This window comes from Artibeus jamaicensis, unplaced genomic scaffold (genome assembly GCF_021234435.1).
Source record: "Artibeus jamaicensis isolate MK-2021 breed Jamaican fruit bat unplaced genomic scaffold, CSHL_Jam_final contig_391, whole genome shotgun sequence".
In the NCBI taxonomy this organism is placed as follows: Eukaryota; Metazoa; Chordata; class Mammalia; order Chiroptera; family Phyllostomidae; genus Artibeus; species Artibeus jamaicensis.
In genome coordinates this window covers 7,390,441-7,416,069 of record NW_026521814.1, presented here as the reverse complement: position 1 = coordinate 7,416,069, position 25,629 = coordinate 7,390,441, and the positions used below count along the sequence as shown (strand labels likewise).

General features: G+C 40.7%; 1 protein-coding gene across 8 annotated transcripts in view; it reads right to left on the bottom strand.

Annotated features, from left to right (window-relative positions):
• NOSTRIN (nitric oxide synthase trafficking) overlaps window positions 1-25,629 on the bottom strand; it is a 61,039-nt gene that overhangs the window by 24,062 nt on the left and 11,348 nt on the right. For 6 of the 8 annotated variants that reach the window (XM_037140696.2, XM_053665113.1, XM_053665116.1 and 3 more), the window contains exons 2-7: window positions 25,002-25,087; window positions 10,362-10,445; window positions 7,438-7,500; window positions 7,171-7,252; window positions 3,846-3,908; window positions 1,270-1,368 (exon numbers count right to left, since the gene is read on the bottom strand). In XM_037140696.2, coding sequence (XP_036996591.1) covers window positions 1,270-1,368; window positions 3,846-3,908; window positions 7,171-7,252; window positions 7,438-7,500; window positions 10,362-10,445; window positions 25,002-25,087 — 477 coding nt within the window. Of the gene's footprint in view, window positions 1-1,269; window positions 1,369-3,845; window positions 3,909-7,170; window positions 7,253-7,377; window positions 7,501-10,361; window positions 10,446-25,001; window positions 25,088-25,629 lie in introns of those variants that run through there. The other 2 variants (XM_037140702.2, XM_053665117.1) reach the window with 2 other exon arrangements.

Here is a 25,629-nt window from a genome sequence, read left to right as displayed (position 1 = left end):
TCTTCTGGAGGGCGGGCCCCTTGTAGTGCAGGTTTCCCTGCTAGGTGAGTGTTCTAGGCACCCATCTGTATCAGTGTGTTAGCTGGCGTTGTGAGAGACTGCATTCAGCTTCTGTGATTTTTTTGGAAGATTCTTTCAACCTGATTGCCCATTTCATGACCGGTGACTTATGAGTACGCCTGCCTACGCCGCACTGAGTGTTCAGCAGTTTTTGACCAAAAGCAGCAAGACCCCCTTACCCTACCCTCCCTGTTCACCTGATCTCGACCCCAAGTGACATTTTTTTTGTTGTTTCCTTGGATGAAAACAGTTCTCAGAGGAAAACGTTTTGCCAATGTGGAAGAGATGAAACAAAAAATGGCAGAAGCACTAAAAGACATCAAAATCAGCAGGTTCAAAAACTGTTCTGAACAGCGGAAAAATGACTTGATAGGTGCACTGCATCAGATGGAGAGAACTTTGAAGGTGACTGAAGTTTAAACATGTGAGAATAAACACACCATGTCTTACAAATAAATTCTGTTCTTTTTTGGGATTCCCCTCACACGCATAAAAAAAGTGACAAAAAAGTGACAGGCTGATCCTTTCTCCTGCTCCTGGTTGTGAGCTGGTCCTCACCCACGTGAAAGGCAAAACCTGGGATGAGCTAGTGAATCTGACAAGAAGGTAACCAACATATCTAAGATTATCAAAAGCACTACCAGAAATATGACTTTTTATTTAATACGTTAAGACCAAACCTTGTCTCAAGTGTATATTTGTGCCTAAAACTGTTCTTTCATGATTATGTAAAAATATTAGCTTATCACTTAAAATGTTATTTCAGCTTTACTTCATCTGTCAAACATTTGTATTTTTTGTTTCATAATGCTCATAACATATTGCTATAATACATAAAGTACTATATATTATACATAACACAGGTAAAGTACATTATATAATAAATGTGTGTGTGTGTGTGTGTGTATATATATATATATATCTTATTTGGGGTGTGAGCTGAGAGATGTTTAATTAATAGGATTCCCCATTAAAAAACGTGGATGCCACTTGTCTAATTTGTCATGTCAATAATACCTTCTGAAAATATGTGAAAATAAAAGCACAAATAGACCAGGAATGACTTGGAATCCCTCCTGGTACTCCGCCTCACGACAACCCTGCAGACACCCCGCAGGGGGCATCCACCTGCTCTCCCGCATCCATAGCTGAGGGCAGGGAGCACACCTGTCTCCAAACCTCATGCATCCACTGGCCACGACACGTTACCTTCTGCTTCTCCCTTTCGGTCATGGTTTGCTTGGAGTTTTCTATAAGATGGAAAAGTGCTTCATGCTTCTTGGTACTCACCATTAATTTCTTTTTGGCCTAGAGGCAAAAAACATTTTTTAAAAAGGAGCAGAAATTGATATCAAGAGAAAAACTCTTCTGTTTTGGGACAAGTTCATGTTCATGTGGAGCTTGAATGATTGTGTAATTATAATTCTTCATTTCAACCCTCGCCTCAAAACCCGCCTAAAATGTCACAGTGGCTAAGGTTTTGCCCTAAGAACCACTGTGTATTTTTTCATTATTGTGAATACACCCAAGAGGGTTATACATTCTGTTAAAGCATCAAAGGCCTGCAAACCTCCCGACGTTATTCTAGCTAACATGATGGAAGGGAATGGCTTTACCACAAAAAAATAAAAATAAAAACACAAGTAACACAACAAACGTGGAAGAAATGTTGTGTCATTCTTTCAAATCAACCTAGGCCACAATGGAGGTTGTTTTAAGAAGCGTTCTTAAAACTTACAGCAAAGGGGAAATTTTGCTGCCTGATTACCAGGCACCTCATGACCTGCCCTGCATTTGTGAGAAGGGGGTGAGGTTGGGGAGAGTTGGGAGGAAAGAAACATCCCAAGTCTCCTTACCCTGCTGATACCTCCAACCTCAGAGTAGGTTATGCTTTAGGCGATCCTTTTCTATTCTACACAGTTCCAAGTTGGCAGGAGGTAATGCTCCAGAGATAAAAAAAGATTTTGGTTTGATTTGGATTCAACCTGTTTCAGAAACTGGATTGACTGAAAGACTGTATGTATGATTTTTCACTTTAAGGAGAATTATAAAACCCAGGGAAAAACTCAGGTCTCTTTTTTCCTTAGTAATCAGGGGTAAAGGCTTCTGAAAACCTCTAAATGTGTGAAGCCTCTACAAAAGGGTATTCAAGAAGCAAGAAGGTTCTAGACCCTCTTCCTCCACCTTTGGTCAGTCACATACCCACAGATAAAGGAGACCTTCAACCCAGAGCTTTGGCTCTTTAGGGCTTTTCATCTGTGTCTCCAGAATGGACTGCACTTCATTACTGACATGCTGAGTCCCTTGAATTGTAACTGGAAAGAAAATTATTATAGCTCAAGAATTTTATGGTCTCTAATTTCCCTGTCACTCTATACAAAAAAAATAAAATTGTTTTTATTGGGAAAATTAGTTTGTGGAAACTGGGAAATAATAAGAGATACTTTTTGTTCCTGAAAGCGATTGCGGCTGCTGAGCTTGCTTTCTCTCTTTCGGTCCATTATATTGAACTTCCCATGAAAAACGAATATTTAGAGAATGAATTTTTTTTAAAACAAATTCTGTTTCAGAAAGCTTATGAAATCAAGAGCAAAACTAAAAACAAATGACTGGATGCTGTTTATGAGATTTGTAAATCTGTATTTTAAATGTGATTCCCGTGATCTTACTTTTATCAGGACTACCCTTGTGGGTATAGAAATTCATTTATCTCAAACATTTCTTATTAATGTTTTGGATCTCATGGAGTCTTCGATTTCAGCAGAAGCTTCAGCGGCAACACTGAAGGTGGATACGTGGGCCACCTCTTTCTGACGGTCTCTGGTTATTTAAATATACAGGTGGCTCTCTACCTGGGAAGGTTCTCTTTGGGGCCTGACACTTGGGAGATAAAAAAGAGTTTCAACTTTTGGCGCACAAGTTTGTTCAAAGAATGTCCTTGGGTTTTCCTGGCAGATTCCCTCTCTCATCCTTTCTACTGAAAATGCATTTCTCCTAAACTGGATTGTTCTAGAATAATCTTCTGTGCATGTGTATGAGCTCCATCTGTTATTCTCTCTGCTTAAGAACCTATAGATATTCTCTAAATTTTCATACCAGATCACAATTCCTCTCCTTAGAATTCATTCACTATTTCCTGCACATTGTTACCTATCAATTAAACTTAAAGTTACTGGGAAATAAGAACTACAACTTAGTACAGTGTGGTGCACAATAAGTGGACTGTACCTACTTGTAGAATGAATACACGTTGTTACCCACTCCTCATGGTACTCCTCTCACTAGGAAGACAGGTCACAAACACCCTTCTACAAATAACAAAACCAAAACTCAGAGTATTTGCCACTTGCCCCAAGTTACAAATTATAGAGTGAGGCAGGCGGCGTAGTGAAATGACCAAGAGTAACCTAGAGGCCAACTCGTAACACTTCCTCTTTCAAGCATCAACCCGTTTTATAAACTTAGGCAAATTATTTATTTCTCTGTATCTCAGTTTCCCCACCCATCTTTAAGATGAGACAATGCCAGGTCACACACGACAGTGGGTTGATGTGATGATTCAGTATATAGGATATAGCTATGTGTTGGCTGTAAAGAAAATCCATATTCAGAGCCCTGGTCTTCCACTGATTGAGCGGAAAGGTACATCTATATAATAACTCAGGTAAGGAAGCATTTTTCTCTTCAATTAGCACTTAGAAATACTAACACTAAAACACATTGTGCAAAAGTAAACAAAACTTCGATCCTAAAATTTGTTCACACAAAGGATGTTCGTTACTCACCTTAATTTGTTGATTCCAGTTGCTAATGAAAAGATTCGCTGTCTTGTCAAATTCGTTATCAAGCTATGAAGAGAAAAAGAATTTTTTTCTGTTTTCTTGTGCATCACAGTGCTGGCTTATTAGTTGGAGCACAATCACTATCACAATTCAAAGAAATCTCAAAATCCTTTAATGGATATATCTCCTGAGAGAAGACTGTCTCCTGAACCAGACTATCTTTTACCCGTCAAGAAGCTCTTGACAGAATTTAACGTGAATGATTTGGTAAAATAATTATTTCTAATACAGACCTACATGAGAACAACACAAATGTGGACAGTTTGTGTGGAGGATTTTTCATAGACTGGTGTCACATCCAGTCCCACAACTTCCACTTCAGCATCATTCCATGTGGCCCAGATGTTAACACCGTGAGAAACCCACGCACTCTGGGATTCAGTACCAGGGGAACAGCTGGAAGGCTGCAAGTTGCATACAGGAAATAGGTGAAGTGGCTGGAAATGGGGTGAGTGCCAGGCAAACCTCCAGAAGCCAGGCAGCAGTGTTGTCCCCTCTCCAAAACCTCCCCCCACGGAGCCACAAAGTGGTGAAGTAGGTTTCCTGGCCCTGGCGATCACCTAAGGTTCCACTCCACAGAATTTACAGGTGCTTTTTTGACAGTAGGCCATGCTACTAAGACAGGGAGTCAAAGCAGCTCTGCCTAATACACAGAAACAAACACAGGGAGGCTGCCAAATTGAGGAGGCAAAGAAATATGGCCCAAATGAAAGAACAGATCAAAACCCCAGAAAAAAACTAAATGAAATGGAAATAACCAACCTGTTAGATGCAGAGTTCAAAACACTGGTGATTAGGATGCTCAAAGAACTCATGGAATATGGCCAAAATTTTTTAAAAATGAAGGTTACACTAAGTGTGATAAGAAAAATCTAAAGGGAAACAACACTGAACGGAAGGAAGTGAGGATTCAAACACCTTGGAAGATAAGGAAGAAATCAACATTCAACCAGAACAGAAGGAAGAAACAAGAATTTAAAAGAAAATGAGGACAGTATAAGAAGACTCTGGGACATCTCCAACTGTGTCAACATCCGAATAATAGGAATGCCAGGAGGAGAAGAGGAATTGAAAACTTATTTGAAAAAATAATAAAGCTTCCCTAATTTGGTGAAGGAACTAGACATACAAGTACGGGAAGCACAGAGTCCCAAACAAATTGAACCCAAAGAGGCCCACTCCAAGACACATCATAATTAAATGCCAAAGTTTAAAGATAAAGAGAGAATTTGAGTGCTTGTTTGTAAGAAGTACTCAAAGTGATGAAAAGCAAGGAGCTGCAACCTAGATTACTCTATCCAGCAAAGCTATCATTTAGAATGGAAGGGCAGATAAAGTGCCTCCTAGACAGGTAAAGCTAAAGGAGTTCATCATCATGAAGACATTATTACATGATATGTTAAAGGGACTTATTTAAGATAAAGATCAAAACTTAACATTAAGATGACAACAAACTCATAATTATGAACAACTAAATCTAAAAAATAAACCAAGTAAACAACCAGAACAGGAACAGAATCTTAGAAATGAAGATCACATGGAGGATTATCAATGGGGAAGGGAAGTGGGAGAGTGAGGGACAAGGTACAGGGAATAAGAAGCTTAAATAGTAGGTCCAAAATAAACAGCAGGAGGTTAAGAATAATATAGGAAATCGAGAAGCCAAAGAGCTTGTATGTACAACCCATGGACATGAACTAAGGGGGGGTGATTGCTGGAAAGAAGGGAGTATTGGGAGGAAGGGGGCAAAGGGGAATAAGTTGGGACAACTGTAATAGCATAATCAATAAGATATACTTAAAATGAAATAGAAAAACTCTAATCTTTTATCTTTTGTGTGAGACTGGGAGGGGTGGTGGGGGTGCAGCAGGGAGGGGCAAAGCTGGAAAGATTATGGACTGGAACAACAGTTTGGAGGACCCTGATGTTAATTATTGAAGGCACTGTGATAATGATCACAGCACTGTGACTAATTTATGCTAAGTACGAAGGAGATGCTAGTAATGATCACATTACAAGGTGGTGTAAAATGATTAATTAATGAAATACAGATTTGTATTTGGATTTTATGAAGTTGGCTTGCAAAGGTAGATAGATGATTATACTGCTTTCTCATAATCACTGTAAATACCCCCCTTCACTGTAGCCCTCAGTAGATCATCCATTCTGGAACAATACATGTATGTCCACACAAACCTCAATTCCAGTTCCTGATTGCATTTAATGAGTTTGAGTAAAATATTTTTTATCATTTTTTGTCCATCAAGAATTTTGACAAATCCCCTCATCATACTGACTTGCTACTTTTCAGACCTGATTTATCTGGTTGTAATCACTTGAAACTCTCCTTAGGCACTCCCCTGCCTCTCCCCCCTCCACTCCCCTTCCCTCCCCTTGCCAAGGACCACCTATTATTGCTTCAGAACTCCTTACCTGCACCCAGTCTTGAAACGGTGACCATGAGCCACCCCTATCAGAGCTAAGCAACTTCTATTAAACACCCCTCTTGTTGCCTGAAAATATGTTTGAAAGTGCTTAACAACTGTATGACACGCAAATAAAAAGAAAAATGAGCACAGGTGAAACTGTTCTGGCAGGAAAAGTACACAGACTGGGGAATATGCTCTACAACAGGAGCAGGCATCCCTGAAAAAAGCGTTTAGCTATTTTTTCTTCAATTTGCAGGCTGTTTGAGGATTTATACCTATTATTGCCTTTACCTAACCCCAAGCTATTAAGAATACAATAGCATTTCTTTTTTAAAAATGTGTTTATAATACTTATTTATAAAAGGATTGTTCATTCATTGAATAACAATGGAAACAAACAAGTACAAAAAACTGAAATAACCTCTGTTGCCATTTTCTACAAATAATTCATATTGACAGTGTGAGGAGTTTCTTCCATGTATACAAATTTATCTTACAAAATTGAGATTGTATCAATAGATTTTTTATTTAACATTATATAGTAAAAATAAAATTCCCCACATGTCATTAAATTCTTCTATGATAATATCTGTACTGGCTGCATAGTTTCCTATTCCTTGAATTTAACCATAATTTATTTTGGGGTAATGAAGAAGTTTCCAGTTTTTCCCTATTATAAAAATGTTTTAACAAACATACTTGTACATAAATATTTGGGTTTGTTTTTATTTTTATGACAAATTTCTGAAACCTTGAATGATTTTTGGAGCATCTTTTAATTCTTCAGCCAAAGACAGAAATCTTGCTTAAATAGGGGAGAGAGAAAGATTTTGACTCACTGATTTTCTCTTCTTCTCATGTACACTCAGGACTTGATGAGTTGGTTTTATTGCTTCCAACTCAATTGCTTTGCCAAGTTTTCTGGAAATACAACATTAGAGACACACAAGTATAGCAGTAGGATTTATATCTACTTTTCCAAATTATTTTCTGGGGAAATAAAACTGCGTGTTACTGCAAGTTTGAAGTGGAGTATGGTCACACACCCACATTAAACATTTCCGACTCCCGTTGGGGCTGGAGGAGGCTGGGGTGGGGGCACTCACTGATGTAGGTCTGCCGCGGACCTCATGCCCTCCGAGACCCAGGCCCAGGCGCCGACAACGCAGCTGCAGGCAAAAACAAGGGGGCACAAGGATGCGTCATTTTCCCAGAAAGTCTGGTTCGTTGCATTCAGCATTTGCACTCATATCCCTAATCTTATTTCAATTCCCCCATGGGATTAAATGCTGCTAACATATTTATTTGCACTATATCCATTACAGAAACTGCTATTTTTTAGTCCCTTTTCCTCGAGATTTTCATTTTCCGTTTCATGTCTGTAGAAAATCGGGGAAATAAAACAGCCAAGGCTAAGAAGGCATTTAGAATAGGCAGGAGACAACATGTTAGGGGTAGGAGGCCCTTAAAGACAGTATTTTCAGGCTCTTTATTTTATGGATAATAAACTGAGTCTCAGAGAAGTTAAGTGACAGAGGATTCAAGAGCCCTGATCATGTTCTGTGTGCTGCTCTTGGGTTTGGTGTTCAGGTCTTGTTCCCTGCTGCCTTTTACCACAGCAGCTCAGGTATTTTATGGTCTAGTGAGCAGTATCTCGATTCAACATGAGGATGACACTGTCCTGTTCTCAGCAGCACAGAGAGGACTAGGAAGTGTGATACCATTTCCTTCTACGGAAGGGGCATGCGGGACTCACAGCTGCCTTCAAAAGTCCGGACAACAAGCCCAGTTCCATCAGTAAGTAACCTCAGTACAGAGGCCTGTGTGGACTTTGAGGAGGGAGGAAGGGGCAGATGGGTGCCTTTACTGACATTAGAATGGTGCAGAGTGTTTGCCTCCAAATGATCTACGTTGCACCCTATAGTCAGGTAATGGGAGACCTGGATTGAAGGATGCCAGATTTTCTGCAAGCCCAAAGCCAGAGACAAAACCAGGAACAAGAGAGTACCTACTGTATTCTCCCAATTCTAGGAACTTCCAGAAAAGACTAAATGAATCTATATATTGACAGGAAGCAGACCAGTAGTTGCTTGTGACTGTGAGGGGCAGGGTTGCAAACAAGCATGAGCAATTTTTTGTGTAATGAAATTGTCTCTGAGTTTATTTTAGTGGTGGCTACAGAGTATACACAAAAATCAAAATCAATCAAATCATATGCTTAAGATGGGTGCTTATTACTGCATATAAATTAAACCTCAGTTGAGTTTATTTTTTTAAAAAAGGAAGCCAGGCATACTTTTGGGAAGAGAAGCTGACATTTTCCCATCAGAGATGCTGAAAAACAGGGTGGGGCCGGGGGAAGCCGAGGACGCTGTCCTCAGAGGGGTCTGTGAATCCACAAGCCCCGCTTTGTTGCCAGCGTGAGCTTGGAGGGATCACTTGATTTCTCTAACCCTCCCTTAATTGGACTTTTAAGCTAGAAATAATTCAGGTTACTTATGCAAGTACCTAACACAGACTTGGGTATAGTATACACAAGTTCAGTTACTGTTTATTATTAAATATGACCGTGCTAATCCAGGTTAACCAAACATCCTGGACACGACAACTCACTGGGAGCACCATGCTGGATACTCCGGATGCAATACAATATGAACCACACCTACACCCTGCACCTCTCATTCTTTAGTAATTTCTTTTTCTTTTTTTTTAATGAATTGGGGTGACACTGGTTGACAAAATTACACAGGCTTCAGGTGCACAATTCTACAGCACATCATCTACACACTGTATTCTGTGTTCACCATCCCAAGTCAAGCCTCTGTTTATCGCCATTTATTCCCCCATGCCCTCCTCCACCTCCCCACATTTAGGAGGTAATTAGAATCAGAATCAACAAACACTTAAGGGACTTTGGTTCTGTCCCAGGTAGTACACACACTTCTTGTATTGGATCCCGACAGCAATGGTGTGAGATAGGTTTTATTTCCATTTTAAACAGTCACTCAGAGGTAAGATAAATTTTCCTAATCACCTACCTGGTAAGTGATTTTAAACTCAGAATTTAAACTCAGGCAGTCTAAATAAAGTCTTTCTACTGAATCACTGTGCTGTACTGACCCCTTTGTAGTCTACTAACACACTATCCTAAAGTTCAAGCTAAAAGTCAGAGCACTTTCAAAGTCAACACTTGTGGTCACAGATGATGCCTGAAGAGGAATAAGAATGAGCTCCCGGTCCTTTTTTTCTTTCCTTCCCATTCACCATCATTAGAGGCTTTTGCAATGGCATTGCCAGACATCTGCAAGCATTAGTCAAGAATCTTCCCAACAAATGATCACTAAAGGACCATTTTTTACAACACCAGTATCTTTTTTTCTCTGCCTCCAAAGAAGGAATCAACTTCATTCTGAAAAGCACTGAGGAAGCTGTGAACCATACTTCAGCACCCAATGTTCTCATCTCTTTCCATACATTTTCTCAATGAATATACACCACTCCATATACGCACCCATATGCACACACAATGGAGAATATATCATTACTTCATCTAACAGCAGAGGAAGTCAAGGCACAGAAAGGCCAGTTTATTTGCTGAAGGTCAGACAATTGAAATAAAGCAGGATTCTCACTTTTTGACTATAAGACATTCCAACTTAACAACACTGCTCTCCAAGTTAATTATCATCATTGACCTATTGAACATAAAGTTGTAGGAGTCATAAAGACAGGATGGATCCAGCTCAGCAACTCCTTATCTGTGTGACTGAGGCAAGTGTCTTAACTCTCCAAGACTGAAGACCTTGTCTGTAACAGGTACAATAATAAGCCTACTCAAGGGTTCTGAGGATTAAGTGAGAGTGTCTATAAAAGCATTTAAGGCAACGTGTAGCTCATAGTAAGGGCCTGAGTCCTGGAAGCAATGCTTGCTGTCACATACCTGCTACCTCGATAGCAGGAAGTTAGAACTGAAATGCTCCTTTTTATTACTTTTAAGAATTATTTTATCTTATCTCTTCCACATACTTACTTTTTCTTTGTGTTCTGTATTGCTTTGTTCAGCTTAGTTGCCAGTTTCTGTAGTCCTTTGGCATAGTTAAACTCCAAGTTTGCCCTGTTAGCAAAGGGATAGTTAGGATGTGCACCAGAAATTACTCAACTTCCCCCACCCCCACTCCCAACACACACCAAGGAGAGAGCTCTGGCTGACAATACAATGTCTACATAAAGAGAGGACTAGTTTACTATGAAGTTCCTCTTCTCCTTAGGCATTATCCTTAGGGCTATCCAAGAGGATCCTACAAAGGGAGAGAGTTCTATTTATTTGACCTTCTTATACACTAGTGTTATGGGTTAAATTTCCCCAACCTCTGAAGAGGCTGAAGTCCCAAATCTGAGAGTCCGAGAATGTGCCTTTATTCGAGAATGGGTCTTTGCAGGCGGTCAGATTAAGCTGAAGTCATCAGGGCAGGTCCAAACCCAATATGGCTGTGTTGTTATAAGCAGGGGAAATTTGAACATGGAGACACACACACACATACACGCACACATACAAAGAATGCATGTGAAGATGAAGGCAGAGATGGGGTGATGGATCTACAAGCCAGGAATGCTGAAGGTTGTCAGTGAACCACCAGAAGCTAGGACACAGGCATCTAACAGGTTCCTTCTCACAGACCTCAGATGGTATCCCTCTGGCCAGCATCATGATCTCAGACTTCAGAGACAGAAGAACTATAAATTTCTGTTGTTTAAACTACCCAGTCTGTGACTCCTTGTGACAGCAGTCCTAGCAAACTGCTTTTACTAGTAGGGAACAGATTTCCCTACTTATTATCCTGGGACATCAGTACTACCAGATTATCTCTAAGTTTAAATAGCCGGCAATAAAATGATAAATTATGATGGAGTTAACTGAATAGTAACTTTCTAATGGGAAGGTGTAGCCAATGCCATATCTAGAAAATGAAGTACTATTACTTTCTGTGCCAGATAAGACTCAGTGGGGAATCTGGGCACACACTTCAGAAGACAAGCCCCTGGTTCTTTGGATAGATTGAATCACTCTCATCTTAAACTGATTTTACCATGTTTTACTCATAGGTCCATCTGCAGATAAAATGAAAACATATTCATTTTCCCACTTTTTGTTGAAGATCATAGAAGTATAGAAAAAATAAATATATATTGTTTTCCTTAATATGGACCAGAGAACTTTTTGTTGCATATTTTCAGTTCTTTAATTCTATATTTATTATAAAGTATCTTTAGAATTATTTATGGCTTCATTTCCTTTGTGATACCATCCCAGAACTCTCCAGCGACTAACTTCGGACCTGCATTATTTCCCCACACACATTAGACTCGGTGTTATAAACTGAACCAAGGAAAGGCAGCTCTCTTTTATAAAGTGGAATCCAGAGATCATGGACTATTGATCTACTACTAAATTTCTGCTTATTTTTCCCTGCTAGTTTTTTTTTTTTACCACTATTTGGAAGAACAAAAACCATTGTAGGATGCATGTTAAGGCCATGGTGCAAAAACATCCACTTGGTATCAGACCTTGCCCAAGTATGAGGAAAGGTTAAGGCAAGTATTTTAAAATAATGAAGCTAGTAAATAAATCTCTCTCTCTTTTCTTAGACACAGATTTCTCTGCTCTAAGAATGTGTTCCAACTGATGGAGAGGTAGAGAGAGTGCTAGTCAGCGGTAAGCCAGGTGAGACTGTCATGACTGATGAACTTGGATGCTCTGTAATCCCGGCAGACCTCTACCATTCAGTGGGTGGCACAGGGCAACAAAAAAGGGGTAATTAGCCCTACATCAGCGGTTTTCAGGATAATTATTATTTTTAAAAATATATTTTATTAATTATGCCATTACAGTTGTTCTATTTCCCCCTTCATTCCCCTCCACCCTGCACACCCCCTCCCCCACCACTCCCCCCTTTAGTTTATGACCACGTGTCTCAAGTTCTTTAGATTCTATATTTCCCATACTATTCTTGCCCTCCCATCTATTGTCCACCTACCATCTATGCTACTTATTTTCTGTACCTTCTCCCCCCTTCTCCTTCTCCCACTCCCCTGTTGCTAACCCTCCATGTGATCTTCATTTCTATGGTTCTGCTCCTGATTTAGCTGTCCTCTTAGTTTGCTTTTGTTTTAGGTGTGGTTCTTAATAACTGTGAGTTTGCTGTCCTTTCACTGTTCATCTTTTTTATCTTCTTTTTCTTAGGTAAGTTCCTTTAATATTTCGTATAAGGGCTTGGTGATGATGAACTCCTTGAATTTGATCTTATCCGAGAAGCACTTTATCTGCCCTTCCATTCTAAATGAAAGTTTTGCTGGATAGATCAATCTTGGATGTAGGTCTTTGGATTTCATGACTTGGAATATTTTTTTCCAGCCCCTTCTTGCTTGTAAGGTCTCTTGAGAAATCAGCTGACAGTCTGATGGGAACTCCTTTGTAGGTGACTGTCCCCTTATCTCTTGCTGCTTCTAGGATTCTCTCCTTCATGTTCATCTTGGCTAATGTAATGATGATGTGCCTTGGTGTATTCCTTCTTGGGTCCAAGTTCTTTGGGACTCTCTGAGCTTCCTGGATTTCCTGGAAGTCTATTTCCTTGGCCAGATTGGGGAAGTTCTCCTTTATTATTTGTTCAAATAAGTTTTCCACTCATGGCTGCTCCTCTTCCCCTTCTGGTACCCCTATAATTCAGATGTTGGAACGTTTAAAGATGTCCTGGAGGTTCCTAAGCCTCTCCTTCTTTTTTTGAATTCTTGTTTCTTCATATTTTTATGTTTGGTCATTTTTTCCTTCCTTCTGCTCTGCTCCCTTGATTTGAGTCCCAGTTTCCTTTCCATTACTATTGGTTTCCTGTGTATTTCCCTTCATTTCAATTAGTTCAGCTTCCATATGTTCCTCTAATTTGTGACTAAAATCAACCAGTTCTGTGAGCATCCTGATCACCAGTGTTTTGAACTGTGCATCTGAAAGTATGGCTATTTCTTCATCGCTTAGATTTATTGGCTCTGGGGCTCTGAGTTGTTCTTGAGCCATGTTTTGATCTGTTTGTGCTTGTTATGCATGAAGAGTGGAGCCTTAGTTGTTTACCAGGGTGGGGCCACCCAGGTTGCTGGTTTGTGACACTGTATGTGGGGGCGGGGTCAGAGAGGGACAATGGCCGTTCCCTCTGCTGCTTCCCACCACTGGGGCCTGTGTGGTCTGTCTCACCACTAGCTCCTTCACCGGTTTATCTGCTCACGAATGTGTGACCACGATCAGCACTCAGTGGGTCCAACGCCCTGCACCCTCAGTAGGTCTGCCCGCTTCTCCACATCTGGGATCTGCCCATGGCTGCTGGTGCACCTGGGTCACGTACCCGGGTCAGTCCAGTGGATCTTTCCTGCCTGACTCCACTCTGCTGCTGGCTCTGCCCCTCTTACTGGTTTGGCTGAGGGTTCGTTGTTGTCAGACTTCTGTGTAGTTCAATTTTCTGTGGTTTGGCTGCATTTTTGTTGCTAAAACTTTGTTGTTTTTAAAATTGGTTGTGTGAGAAGGTACAGTGCTTCCACCTACACCTCCATCTTGGCCCAATTCAGGTTTTTATGATAATTAAAATATGGCAATGACCCAAGCTTACGAGGAGCTCAAAGACTGGAACAATTGCTACTGACCTGAAAGATCTGACCCCTTGTTCCCTCTCTGATTTCCTCTCTCACAAGTTTTTGCTTTGCTCACTATACTCGGCTCGTGGCCAAACGCCATCCTGCCTCAGAGCTCTTGCACTTGCTGTGGCCGCTGCTGTGTACTCCTTCTGCTACGTAATCATGCAGCATTGTCCTTCACGTAAACCCCAACAGATCTTGTTCAAACACCACCACCTCAGAGGCTGCCCTATCTAAAAGAGTCTCCTTGTTAATTTATGTCCTAGAACTTAGGCCACTATTTTAAATTACATATTTTTCAGTGTACTTCTGTGACCACTCCTTGAATAAAAGCTTCATGAAGGTCGAGAATTTTTGTTCATTGCCACATATACATTACAATGCTTGGGACATAATAGGTGCTTGGTATATGTGTAAATGAATGAATGAATGGGCTTTCCATCAGGTCTTGGTTAGAAGTTTTGAGGGGTTTCTGTCACAAATCTGTTCTGTCTTCACCACTTTCAAATACTTAAAACAGCCAAACTATTTAGGTATATTTCTACAAGTTTGAGCTGTGCTCAGCCCTGATATCAGAGCACACAGCTTTGTAGCACTTTGAATAGCTAGACTAATAAACCCTTTCCTAGTCTATTGCTGACCCGAGGGCTTTTTAGGACTGTCCTTCCCAGCACTCTTTCTTGGGTGTGGCACAAAGGGCATTAAATATGAGGAAGCATTTGCACTGCTCAGCTCAGAGCTGGGTACCAAACTCCTAACATATTACTTTTTCTAACAATCATTATTATGTACCCCAAAATATCTCTAAGCATTCAGAACACCCCAGATATACAGAGGTGGGGTGGTGTGGGGAAGGAGCACACAGTTTGCACATCCATCAGCCCCAGAACAATTCGGATGAATTCTAACAGGAAAGGTCAGTGCTGTCACATGGCCAGTTCCTCAAAGTTCAGTTTCACTTTTGGAAAGACCTTGTAGCCTTTCCAAAGGTCTTTGTAGACCTGTACAAAGTGTCCTAGAGGCTAAGCAGAAATAGAAAAAACAATACCCAGAAGGAAGTGCTACTTTCCTTTAAATCACTAAGTTAATCAGATCAACCCGGGGGGAAATGTGGGGCTTTGGTGGCAAGAAAGAGAGAGGGTCCTGCTCACTGTGAAGCTATTGCTCTCCTGCTTGGGGCCTGGTCGTCTGCACTCCTGAGCTCCAGTGTCTCTACTGGCTTTCCCTTGAGCATGGGAAGAGCCTAACCAGCCTAATGGAGATACAATTACCACACAGCATTGCTTGCTTTGGAAGGCTTCTCTTTATGTACCAGTGTCTTAGAAGCCTGCAATGGGGCAGATTTGTGATATTTTACAGGTTGGGTATAGCTTAAAAATCAAACAGTGCTCTCCTGACAAATGTGCCATCTACAATCTGCCCACACAAAATGATGTGACATTCAACGTTTATTGGGCACTTAACAACATTCCAGGCAGCATTCTAAGTGTTTTAGGTATGATTCCTCCTCTAAGCCATAACTCCCACCAGGTAGGAACCCTTGCTCTACCCATTTCATGGAGAAGGACAGCAAGACACAGACAGTCTAGTCAGTAACTTGCCGCAGATCACCCATGAAGAAGTGACAGAGCTGGGATTCAGACACAGCAGACTGGCTGGAGAACCTGCCTGCTTAGCCACTGCGTTCTCTTCCTCTGAGACTGGGGAAGAGGCTGGAGATGGAGAATCGCGGGGGCGGGGGGGGGGGAGTCAAATGTAAGTATTTTTAAAGATTGATGCTGCCTCTCATTCTACCTTTAATTGCAGTGTTTCTGAATCACCATAGCTCCCAGGGGCTTAGCAGAACCAGCCGGAATCCACAGCAGCCTCAGTGCAGACTGAGTTCCCGGGGCTTCTTCCAGCATTACTTGTGCTATTTATTGCAAGGTGTGTTCCCAAATGAGGGGAAGGAGGTGTTAAGAGTCTGGAAAATGGGAAAGGTGGGGTTTGAGATATCAATTGTCACGAACATAGCCCTCTGAGGCGGAACTGAGTTAGACACAGCTTCTTGTCTGTCCACCTTCGATATAGTAAAAGGTTTTAGAACAAGCATTCACATCGACCATGCAAAGCAGGCTGTAATAATCTCCTCTTGCATCTTGAATCCTAATGGCAATTTCGCAATCCTCAGCAGATTACTCCGCAAGTCAAAAGGAAATGAAATGAACCAGGGTCGGAGGATGGATGTAGGTACTCGGAGAGTGGGACACTGCGCAGGGCTTCCCTTCTGGCGACGTGCCTGCAGATAATAAGGTTCCCAGGCCTCTGGCCCTGAATGGTCTTTATCTTCGCAGAGGTTAATTGCTGAATTTCTTTCAGGAGAAAATGATTCTGATAAATTATGTTCCAGCTGGCGAACATAGAGAGAGCTGTCACTTTTATAACTTGGAATGTTTGTAAATTGAACAAACATGCCATGTGGCTTGTCTCTGCTCTTGGTCTAATAAAACAGTACGTCCGCGCGAGAATTCTTGCCAACCAGAAATGAACTGATTTCGGTGTTTTCCCAAGCAGAGGTGGCAGTCGCAGCCCCCTCCACAACGCACCCCCCCCACAACTGCTCAGTCCCTTGCAGGGAACTGCCGTATCATGGTTTGCAGCCTGAAAGTCACCCCGTGCAAAGGCAGTCAAGAGAGACAGTGTTAATCTCAAACTGAGACCTAGAATTTTCATTCTCTCATTAAAATAATCAGAAACGTGCTGCTAAAAACGTTGTGCTTACTGTTCTAGCCCTACAGCCATCTGATAGGAGTGGAGATTCTTTCTGCAAGTTGTTTCACTGCACGTGAAATTGATGTTGTGTGTACCTTTCAATGGGCGAATCAACTGCAGAATGTTCCAGTGAATTTCGAGGGTCCTAGACCAGAGAAATGTCATGCACTGACTTTTAATCCACTTATGATGTGATTTCCTCTCAGCATGTGGAGATAGGTTAATAAATTTCCACTAGTAATAATGGAGATAACCTAAGTCAAAGACTAACATTTGTCTTAGAATTTAAAATAAATTATACATTTTGAAAGAAGAGATGGAAAATACATGGTATCAGATTCAATATTTTAGGTAGAGCACAAATTAAACTGTAAGAATGTAAGTGACCATGAAATCTATTTTAGAATGTCCTGCTCTAATAAAATTAAGATTTTAAAATGTGGTAAAAAAATAAACACCAAAAACATAAACTGTAGTGGGTTCCTGTGTCTATAAGGAATTAAATTAAAGATATGTACTACTATGGTCATTTCAATGTTATTTACAATAGCCAGAATATGGAAGCAGCCCAAATGCTCATTAACAGACAAGTGGATGAAAAAGTTGTGAGATACACACACACACACATATAAATATATATACACATTTTTGTAGCTGGGAGATATATATTTTATACATACATATACATATATATAAACTTATATATATATAAAAGATATGTATATAAAAGATATGTATAATGTATATCTCCTGGCAGTAAAAAAAATATACATAATATCCATATTATACATATGCATGTATTGTGTGTATTGTATAGATGTGTTATATATACTATATAACGCACATGTACCATACACATGTTTTATATGTACACACACAATGCATGATATACACTGTGTTGTGTGTAATATGTATACACTGTATGTGCATTACATGCAATATATAATGCACGTGTATTATATGTGTATTGTATGCACATGTATTATATGTATATGTGTATGATATGTGTATATAGTATACATATACAGATACATATGCATATATGTTACATGTATATTATATATATATATCTTGGCCATTAAAAAAATGAAATCTTACCATTTGCGACAGCATGGATGAACCTATAAGGTATCAAGTTAATTGAAATAATTCAGTAGAGAAAGACAAATATATGGTTGCACTTATATGTGGAATCTAATGAACAAAATAAACAAACATAACAGAAACAGACTCACAAATCCACAGAACAGACTAATGATTGCCAGAGGGTAGGGGCAGTTGAGAGACAGGTGAAAAAGGTGAAGGGATGAAAAACTACAAATGTGTAGTTACAAACCAGTCATGTGAGGTACAGTAGAGCGTGGGGAATGTAGCCGATGATACTGCAATAATTATGTGTGGTGCCAGATGGGTACTGGAAATATCGGGGGGTCATTTTGAAAAGTGTATGATTGACCACTGTTCTGTACACCTGAAACTAATGTAAAATGATATCAAATGTCAACTGTAATTGAAAAATAATATTAAAAAAATAAAATGGAACTCAGGCTCTCTCAAGCTTGAAAGCAGCAGGGGACAGAGCCCTGCCTTCATTATAAATTAAGAAGGAGTTTTAGTAATCTGAAAATCTTTGTTTGCAATATCGTCCTCATCACTGGCCTCCTAATTTCCACAAGCAACAGCTTCTGGCTGGGGCCTGGTATGCTGATATTTTCCACCCAAGCTCCATCAGTTCGTCTTTTGAAAGAGAGTCCCAAGCTCATTTTACAAACAGGCTACATAGCAATTTGAAAGACATTCTTACATGGAAGCTCTGTTCTAGTGCCTGGGTTCTCTGGCTAGCCCACAACACCCACTTCATCACTACTGATTGCCTCTCTTCTGCTTCCTGAGAACAGTGTAAAGGGTGAAATGGGAGGATGAGACCGGGAGGACTTCCTTCTTGGAGGGGTCCAGGCTGAGAGTCCCACTGAGTCACTGCTCACCTTTAGCCCAGGGCATGGACAGCTGTGGTAGCTCTAGAACTTCAGATTCCCTGTATCTGCTGATGCCTGTGCTGAATGAGCTCATAAAAGGGGTTGGGGAAAGTGTTGTCATGGGGGAAGTCAGGGAAAATGGACAAGAAGAGCAGGTTTCAAAACTTTTTAGCTAGAAAACAAAATTTTCTACAGACCCCACCATACTGTGTAAATACTATGTGGGAGAGTGTGCCCTGCCCATTTAACCCTCTCAGTCCCCGAGTGTCCCTTGAGGGTCCCCAAAGACTAGTGCGCTACCCAGCTGGAAAGCTACTGGGCTTGAAGGCTGCTGATGTCCCTACCCACAGAGGACCCTAAAAGGACCTCTTGAGAGTGTTGGGACTCCCACAGCGGTGCCCCAAGCTGTCCACTTAGAAGATGCCCTTACACAGAGCCTGGGTTGGGCTGGATAAAAATCAAAATGTATTATCTCATCCACAACCCCATCTATAAACAGGACTTAATGAGAGCACTCATTTGTACTCCCTCGGGTTGTGAGACTGAAGTGAAAAAGACTAGATATAAGACATGTCTAACACAGTGGCTGGTCTATATACATTGTGCTGGATAAATGGTCTCATCTGTGATTTTATTCTTGTTTTCTAGCTTTGGTTCAAAATAATATTCTCTATACTATGTAAGTATATTTGTTTGACATACTCATTTGTTGCTCTTCAGAAATAATCTAACTTGAACTTCTTAAGAGTGCCTGAAGGTACAGAGTCATAGATTAATGCCTTTATTCGCTCAGTGAGCACCTATTGAACATCTGCTCTGTGTCAGGCTCTGTGCTACTTGTAAGGGATAGAAGGACCCTCAAGGAACTCAGCCTCCAGTGGAGACAGACAAATGAACGGAGAGTAATGGTGTAGGGCAGTAAGAGCTATATCAGAGGTAAGCACTCGCTCTAGACATCTCCGAGGAGCACTTTTCTGAGACTGGGGACTGGTGTCAAGGAAGGCCCACTAGAAAGGGATGGCTGAATCTTTCTTTTTTGTTTTTTTTTTAAGATTTTATTTATTTATTTTTAGATAGAGAGGGAGGAAGGAGAAAGAGAGGGAGAGAAACATCAATGTGTGGTTGCCTCTCATGCAAAACTCTACTGGGGATGTGGCCCACAACTCAGGCCTGTACCCTAATCATGAATTGAACCAGTGACCCTTTGGTTCGCAAGCTAGTGCTCCATTGAGCCACACCAGCTGGGGCAGGATGGCTGAATCTTAATGCATTGACTGGAGCCTGACAGTCAATGTATTAAGGTGAATTAATTTCACTAAAGGTGAAAAAGTGTCTGCAAGGCAGAGGATATAGCTTGCGCAATGCAAGGACCCCAGATGAGAGGTGGGAGTGGGTGGGAGGAGTGGCAGGGATGCACTGGGGGTGCCCACAAGTGGTTCAGTAAGATGGAGAAGAACATGGGTTATGGGGAAATGGAGAGACAAGCTTCACATGAAGGAGGAAGCCAGATTTCTTTTAGAAAATACTGTGAGGCCTAAATTTTATACTAAAGGTGGGAGTCTTTAAAAGGTCTTAAACAGGGTCATGGCCAAGAATGGAAGATGGATCAGAGAGAGATATAAGGTCCTAGCCAGCTCCCTAGTTGCTTGGGCTAGAAAAAGAACACGTTGTGAAGGAATGCAACTCTGATCCAGGGTGCAAGACTCAAGGGTTGAGAGTGGTCTCCATCCCAGCCTTCACAGGGCCCCTCACACAGGTGCCTTTGTGCAGTGCACAAACTGCACGGCTGGAAAGCAGCACCCTAGACAGAAGAAAGGGTGCAGAGGTTTTTGCCAGAACATGACAGAGGCAATGAAATGAAAAGAGAGCTGTAAGGTATAAAAGGCATTTAGAAGAAATATGATGATTTGGTCGTAAGTTGAGACAGAAAAAGGGATAATGGGTGGCTGCCAGGTATTGGGCTTTATTGGGCAGCCAGTGGTCCTAGTAACCATGGTAAAAAAAAAAATTCAGGAGTTCCAGCTTTGGGGAAAAGCTGATACATAGTTTTGGATAGTCTGGCTTTGAGGCTCCATGGAACACCCGGGTGGAATCGTCCAATAGACGGTTGGATATATGGTTTGAAGTAGAGATAAGACATATTATCTATAGTAATATACCTGCGGGAATCATCAATATGCAAAAGGAAGCTGAAGCTGTAGATCACCTGGGCTATGGGTGGAGTAGAAACAGTGAGGATTTACGAGAGATTTTCTTTTAATTTATTTATTCCTTTGTTGACGACATTTATAATGAACCGTGGATGGAACAATGGCCAACTTTCTTTCATTTTTTTGCTTTTCTTTCCTCTGTCTCTTTCTCCCTTCCTTCCATCTCCTTACTTCTTTCTTTCTTTCCAGAGCAGGGATACTTGCCATTTGAAAACCTAATCTTAAGCTGCCTTACAGAGGAACAATTGATTTTTTCCATCAAAGCCTGTTTAAACATTAGCTGTGAAGGGGCGGGGAACCAAATACACATAGTTTCTGGGAATGTGTCTTTTTCTTTTAAAATCTGATCTGTAATTGTGTTAAAGTGAGCCCAATGATGCTGGCATGAGGCATCTTAGGAGCTGCTGTGTGTCTCTGGATAAATCTGAGTCACCACCACAAAAAAGGAAACTGAAGCAACTAATGGGATAAAAGAAACTAAGCATGACCATGAATGGCAGAATTTCCAGGAAAAAATGGTGTTTCAGTAACAACTACACTTTTCTGTCACCACCAATTAGAACAAATGCAAGAAGGCAGCTGAGCTTGGAAATGAAACATTCTCTGAACTCATAGCCTGATTATGATGCTCTGTCTGGTAGCCATGCGCTACTACAGAACTGTTCTGCAGAACCGCGTTCCAAGGATAATGAAGACCTTGTTCAAATAATGTGGTTATAATAGAAAGTAAACCCTTAACCATCTTTCATTTACTTATTCATTCAAGCTACAAGTATTTACTGAATGTATTTTATACGGCAGGTATCCTTAATTCAAAGCAGACCCATGGCTTTCTTGATGCTGGCCACTGGATATGCCCTTGTGGTTTTCTGTATCATAACCCTCAGTAGAAATGCCTCCTATATGTTTTTCAAGAATACTGTTTTCTTTGCTTATACTATAAGTAACAGTTTCTTTTTTTAAAGAGTGTTGGTGTTCCAGGTATTTTTTTAATACAAGGGAAAGATATCATTGATTCATATGTAATATATTCACTCATTTAAGAGAAAAAGAAGCCCAACACTCATGTCTGGACAGCTGGTGGCAAACAGCTTGTATCATTTGTATGTATAGGACATAATTAAGGAACTCACAGAATGGGGAGAGTAAAGCAAGCGTAACATCAGTTGTGTTGTGACCATTCATCCTTTTGCTATGGTTATTATGTCGACTCAGTTCCAACTCCACAGGAAAGGGTCATTTCAGAATCATCCCCCATGCCCTGGCTGGTGTGGATCAGTGGCTTGGGCACTGTCCTGCAAACTGAAAGGTCACTGGTTCAATTCCTGGTCTGGGCATGCGAGTGCGAGAGGCAACCAATTGATATTTCTCTCTCTCCCTCCCTTTTCCTCTCTCTAAAAATAAATAAACAAAATCTTAAAAAAAAAAATTAGTCCCAGTGGGAAAGAAATGATCCATCCCTGGCAAGTGAAGTAGCTTCTGTCCTTCCCAGCTATCATGTAGGAATTCCCTCTAAAATAACTGCAATGTGCATGATATTCTTAGATTAATTGGGCTTGTGTCCCTCAGAAAACAGTTCTCCCCAAATACCAGCTCTTAAGGTGGATGAGCGTCTCTCAGGTTAACTACATGATCAACCACCTGAGCATAGGGAGGAAAGCTTAAAGCCCAAGTGCAAAGAGACACTGCCAAGTGCACATTTATCAGGAATGAATATAAAGCCACTCAAAAATGGCATCTTGGTTAAGGGGAAATGAATTAGCTGTACAGGGTAAGTGTTACAAAATGTTCAGAAAATTATCTATTGAATAAATGACCTAATATCAAGATAATTTTTTGGCCTGAGTGAAACACTAGATGTGTATGAGGAACCTCTGTGTGGTAGTGGCGAATGTAGCTCAGCCCTGGTTCGGAAAACCAACAGGCGCAAGGCAGCACACAGGAGCCAGGCTCACAGATCGGCTTTCCCATGGGAAACCAGGCCAGCATTGTACCTAGGCTGCTTTGAGACTTGCTTTTGCTAAAACTCCCTCACCCTGAATTAAGGCAGAAATGTTTAATGCATATCTTTGAAGTAACTTCCTAAAGTCTGAACTAAACCTCCCAAGGGCAGAGTGTAACCAGTTCAAACACTTTTCCCCTTGCATTTGCAACATCCTTTTCTTCGTTATCTGTAAAAAGTAATCACCTAAAGCAAACCTGTGCATAATGAATGAGGGCCTTCCTTGATGTAATGCTATTAGAAAGCAATAAAAGTTTGTTCAGGCAAGAGTCAGGGCACTCTCTCACTCAGAGAGTGGCCATACCATCCCTTTTCTCCACAGGACTTCTGCAGTTCGTGTGGATTTGTTTATCGCATCCACAACGCCATGTATCCCACTGGTTGGAGTCCACATCAGATCCACTTTTTATATTTGTGCTTTGCAGATTCTATCCTAGAGATATGCACATAATCTTGCTAATTAGTAATATTCTTTAGATTTTCAAATTCTAAATTCTGTTCCAGAAAGAGGTAAAACTATGAAGGTAGATATATTTAGCTACCCAAGTGTCTCTTTTTCATTGGAGCTTGTGTACTTTTCTGGAATACGTGGGTGGAGGGTTTTGCACCTGAATAGGTATGCGACACATAGGAGCCCTAGGAAGAAGCAATCTCAATAGCGCCACAGGTAAGAAGGAATGTTCTGACTTTTTACAGGAGACATATCTGTGGCAGAGTGCAGATGCAGAGGGACCTGGACACAGCAGTGTTGGAGCAGTGAGTCCCCCAAATTTATTCAGGTCATTGTTGAGTCTATTTGCCAGGCATAATTTATCACCTGCCTTTGTCTTTACAGCTCTCCATCAGGCTCTAATTTTGAACAGGGGGACACCAAATAATCAAGGTCCGGATGACCGCCCCAGATCACATGCATGGCTACTAATGTGTAGATCCTTCCTGATCTGCAGGAGGGAGATGTTCCTCCTCAGGCCATGGGTTACATCTGCTTGATAGTTAACTGGTCTTATTTGAAATAATTTTCTTTGAGACTGATAACATTACTTTTTTATAGGAGAAATTCCTTTATAGATTGTCTTCCCTGTTCCCATCACAGAATCAAAGCAACTCAGCTATTAACACAGAAATCACTTATCTTAAATTTTTTTTCGACTTTGCTTGCTAAACCTGGTTATTTTCTTTGTAAGAGTCTGTCTGAGCTCTCCTGTATTTTTCCTTAGTCCTAATAAAGCTGATGTTCTCCTTTGTTCTTGACCTACTAGAACAGGATGCAATCAGCCCATGTGTCTTGTTCATATGGTAAACATGCAATCATTTAAATTGGAAATGGGTTACCTTAAAAAGAGTAAACAATCTAGTGTGCAGGTCTCTTTAAAGTTGTTTACTACAGAATTATCTAATAGTAGAAAAATGGTTGACATCTCTATGGCACAATTCAGTCCTTGCATTCTCTAAATTTAGGCAGAAATTTTTATAACTTCTTGACTGAGTTAAGTGTGCTCATTTCAGCACAGTGAAGAGTGTTACACGTGGTCACATCTAGTATTAAAAGAAGATGATACTGAAAATGGTGAACTTCCTTTCATCCATTAGATGGATGGATGATTAGAATGACTTTTCTCACCATTTAAGGGACATTTACTGAAGAAGTCCAAAGTCCAGGTTGTATGAGCCCCTTGTACAAAGGTGAGTAAGACACAGTCCTGCCCCCCTAGGGGAGAAAGAGACGTCAACTAGTAACTGCCATCAGTGTGAAAAGCACAACAGTGGCAACAGGAGAAATGGTAGGCTCAGGAGGGGGTGATCCTCAGGCTGAAGAATCAGAAGAGACTTGATTGAACATTCCCAGGCAGAATTACTTCCTGCTGTTCCCTGACTTTTATGGCACCCAAGTGATAAATGTGCAACACAGGAGAATCACTCTTCGAACCACTCTCTCAAGTACCAAAATATAACACTGCAATCTGGAAAGTAGGAGAGCTTGTTAAGGCCTCCTCCAGTCATACCACTTGCTGCAACTAAAGAGGAAGAACTGCTTATTGCAAACACACATTTTGTACCTTTGCTGAAGAATGGATGTGACCTGCTTGCAGAAATTCTCTCCATTTTGAGAAAACTCTTTTAGGTTCTTGTACACTTGATTATACTGAAAAATAAAAGATGCACAGGAGGATTATGACCACTTCCAAAGGTAGAGAACCCCGGTAAACTCAGAGTGCTGCTGTAATGATGACTGCCATTGTAAATGATGGTGTGGCTACGAAATGCACACCTTTTTGGTGAATTCTTAAAATAAAAATTACGTCTCTTCTGCCTGGACATGAATGATCCTGAGAAGTTTTTTTAAAAACCTGTCTATCTGTTTCTCCCCTAAACCAAATGCAAATAATTTAGCCGAGGGGTACACTTGGAGTTTGGCTTCCTGTTGCCCTATGTTCCTGGGAAGGCGAAATTTTGTACATTCTGAAATACACTGAATAATCATTTTGTGTCTCTCCCACAAATTCCAAAATAATACTTCTAGGCCTCATGACAACCCCTGAACCACTAATGTGAGATGTAATTTTGTAATAAAAATTTGTTCTAGTCTCCTCTATATCTCATTTAACTATAGCAATAAAAATAAGTTGAATATTTTGAATGAACCAAACCTTTATACATTTCTTTAATATATAAATTTAGCCTTCA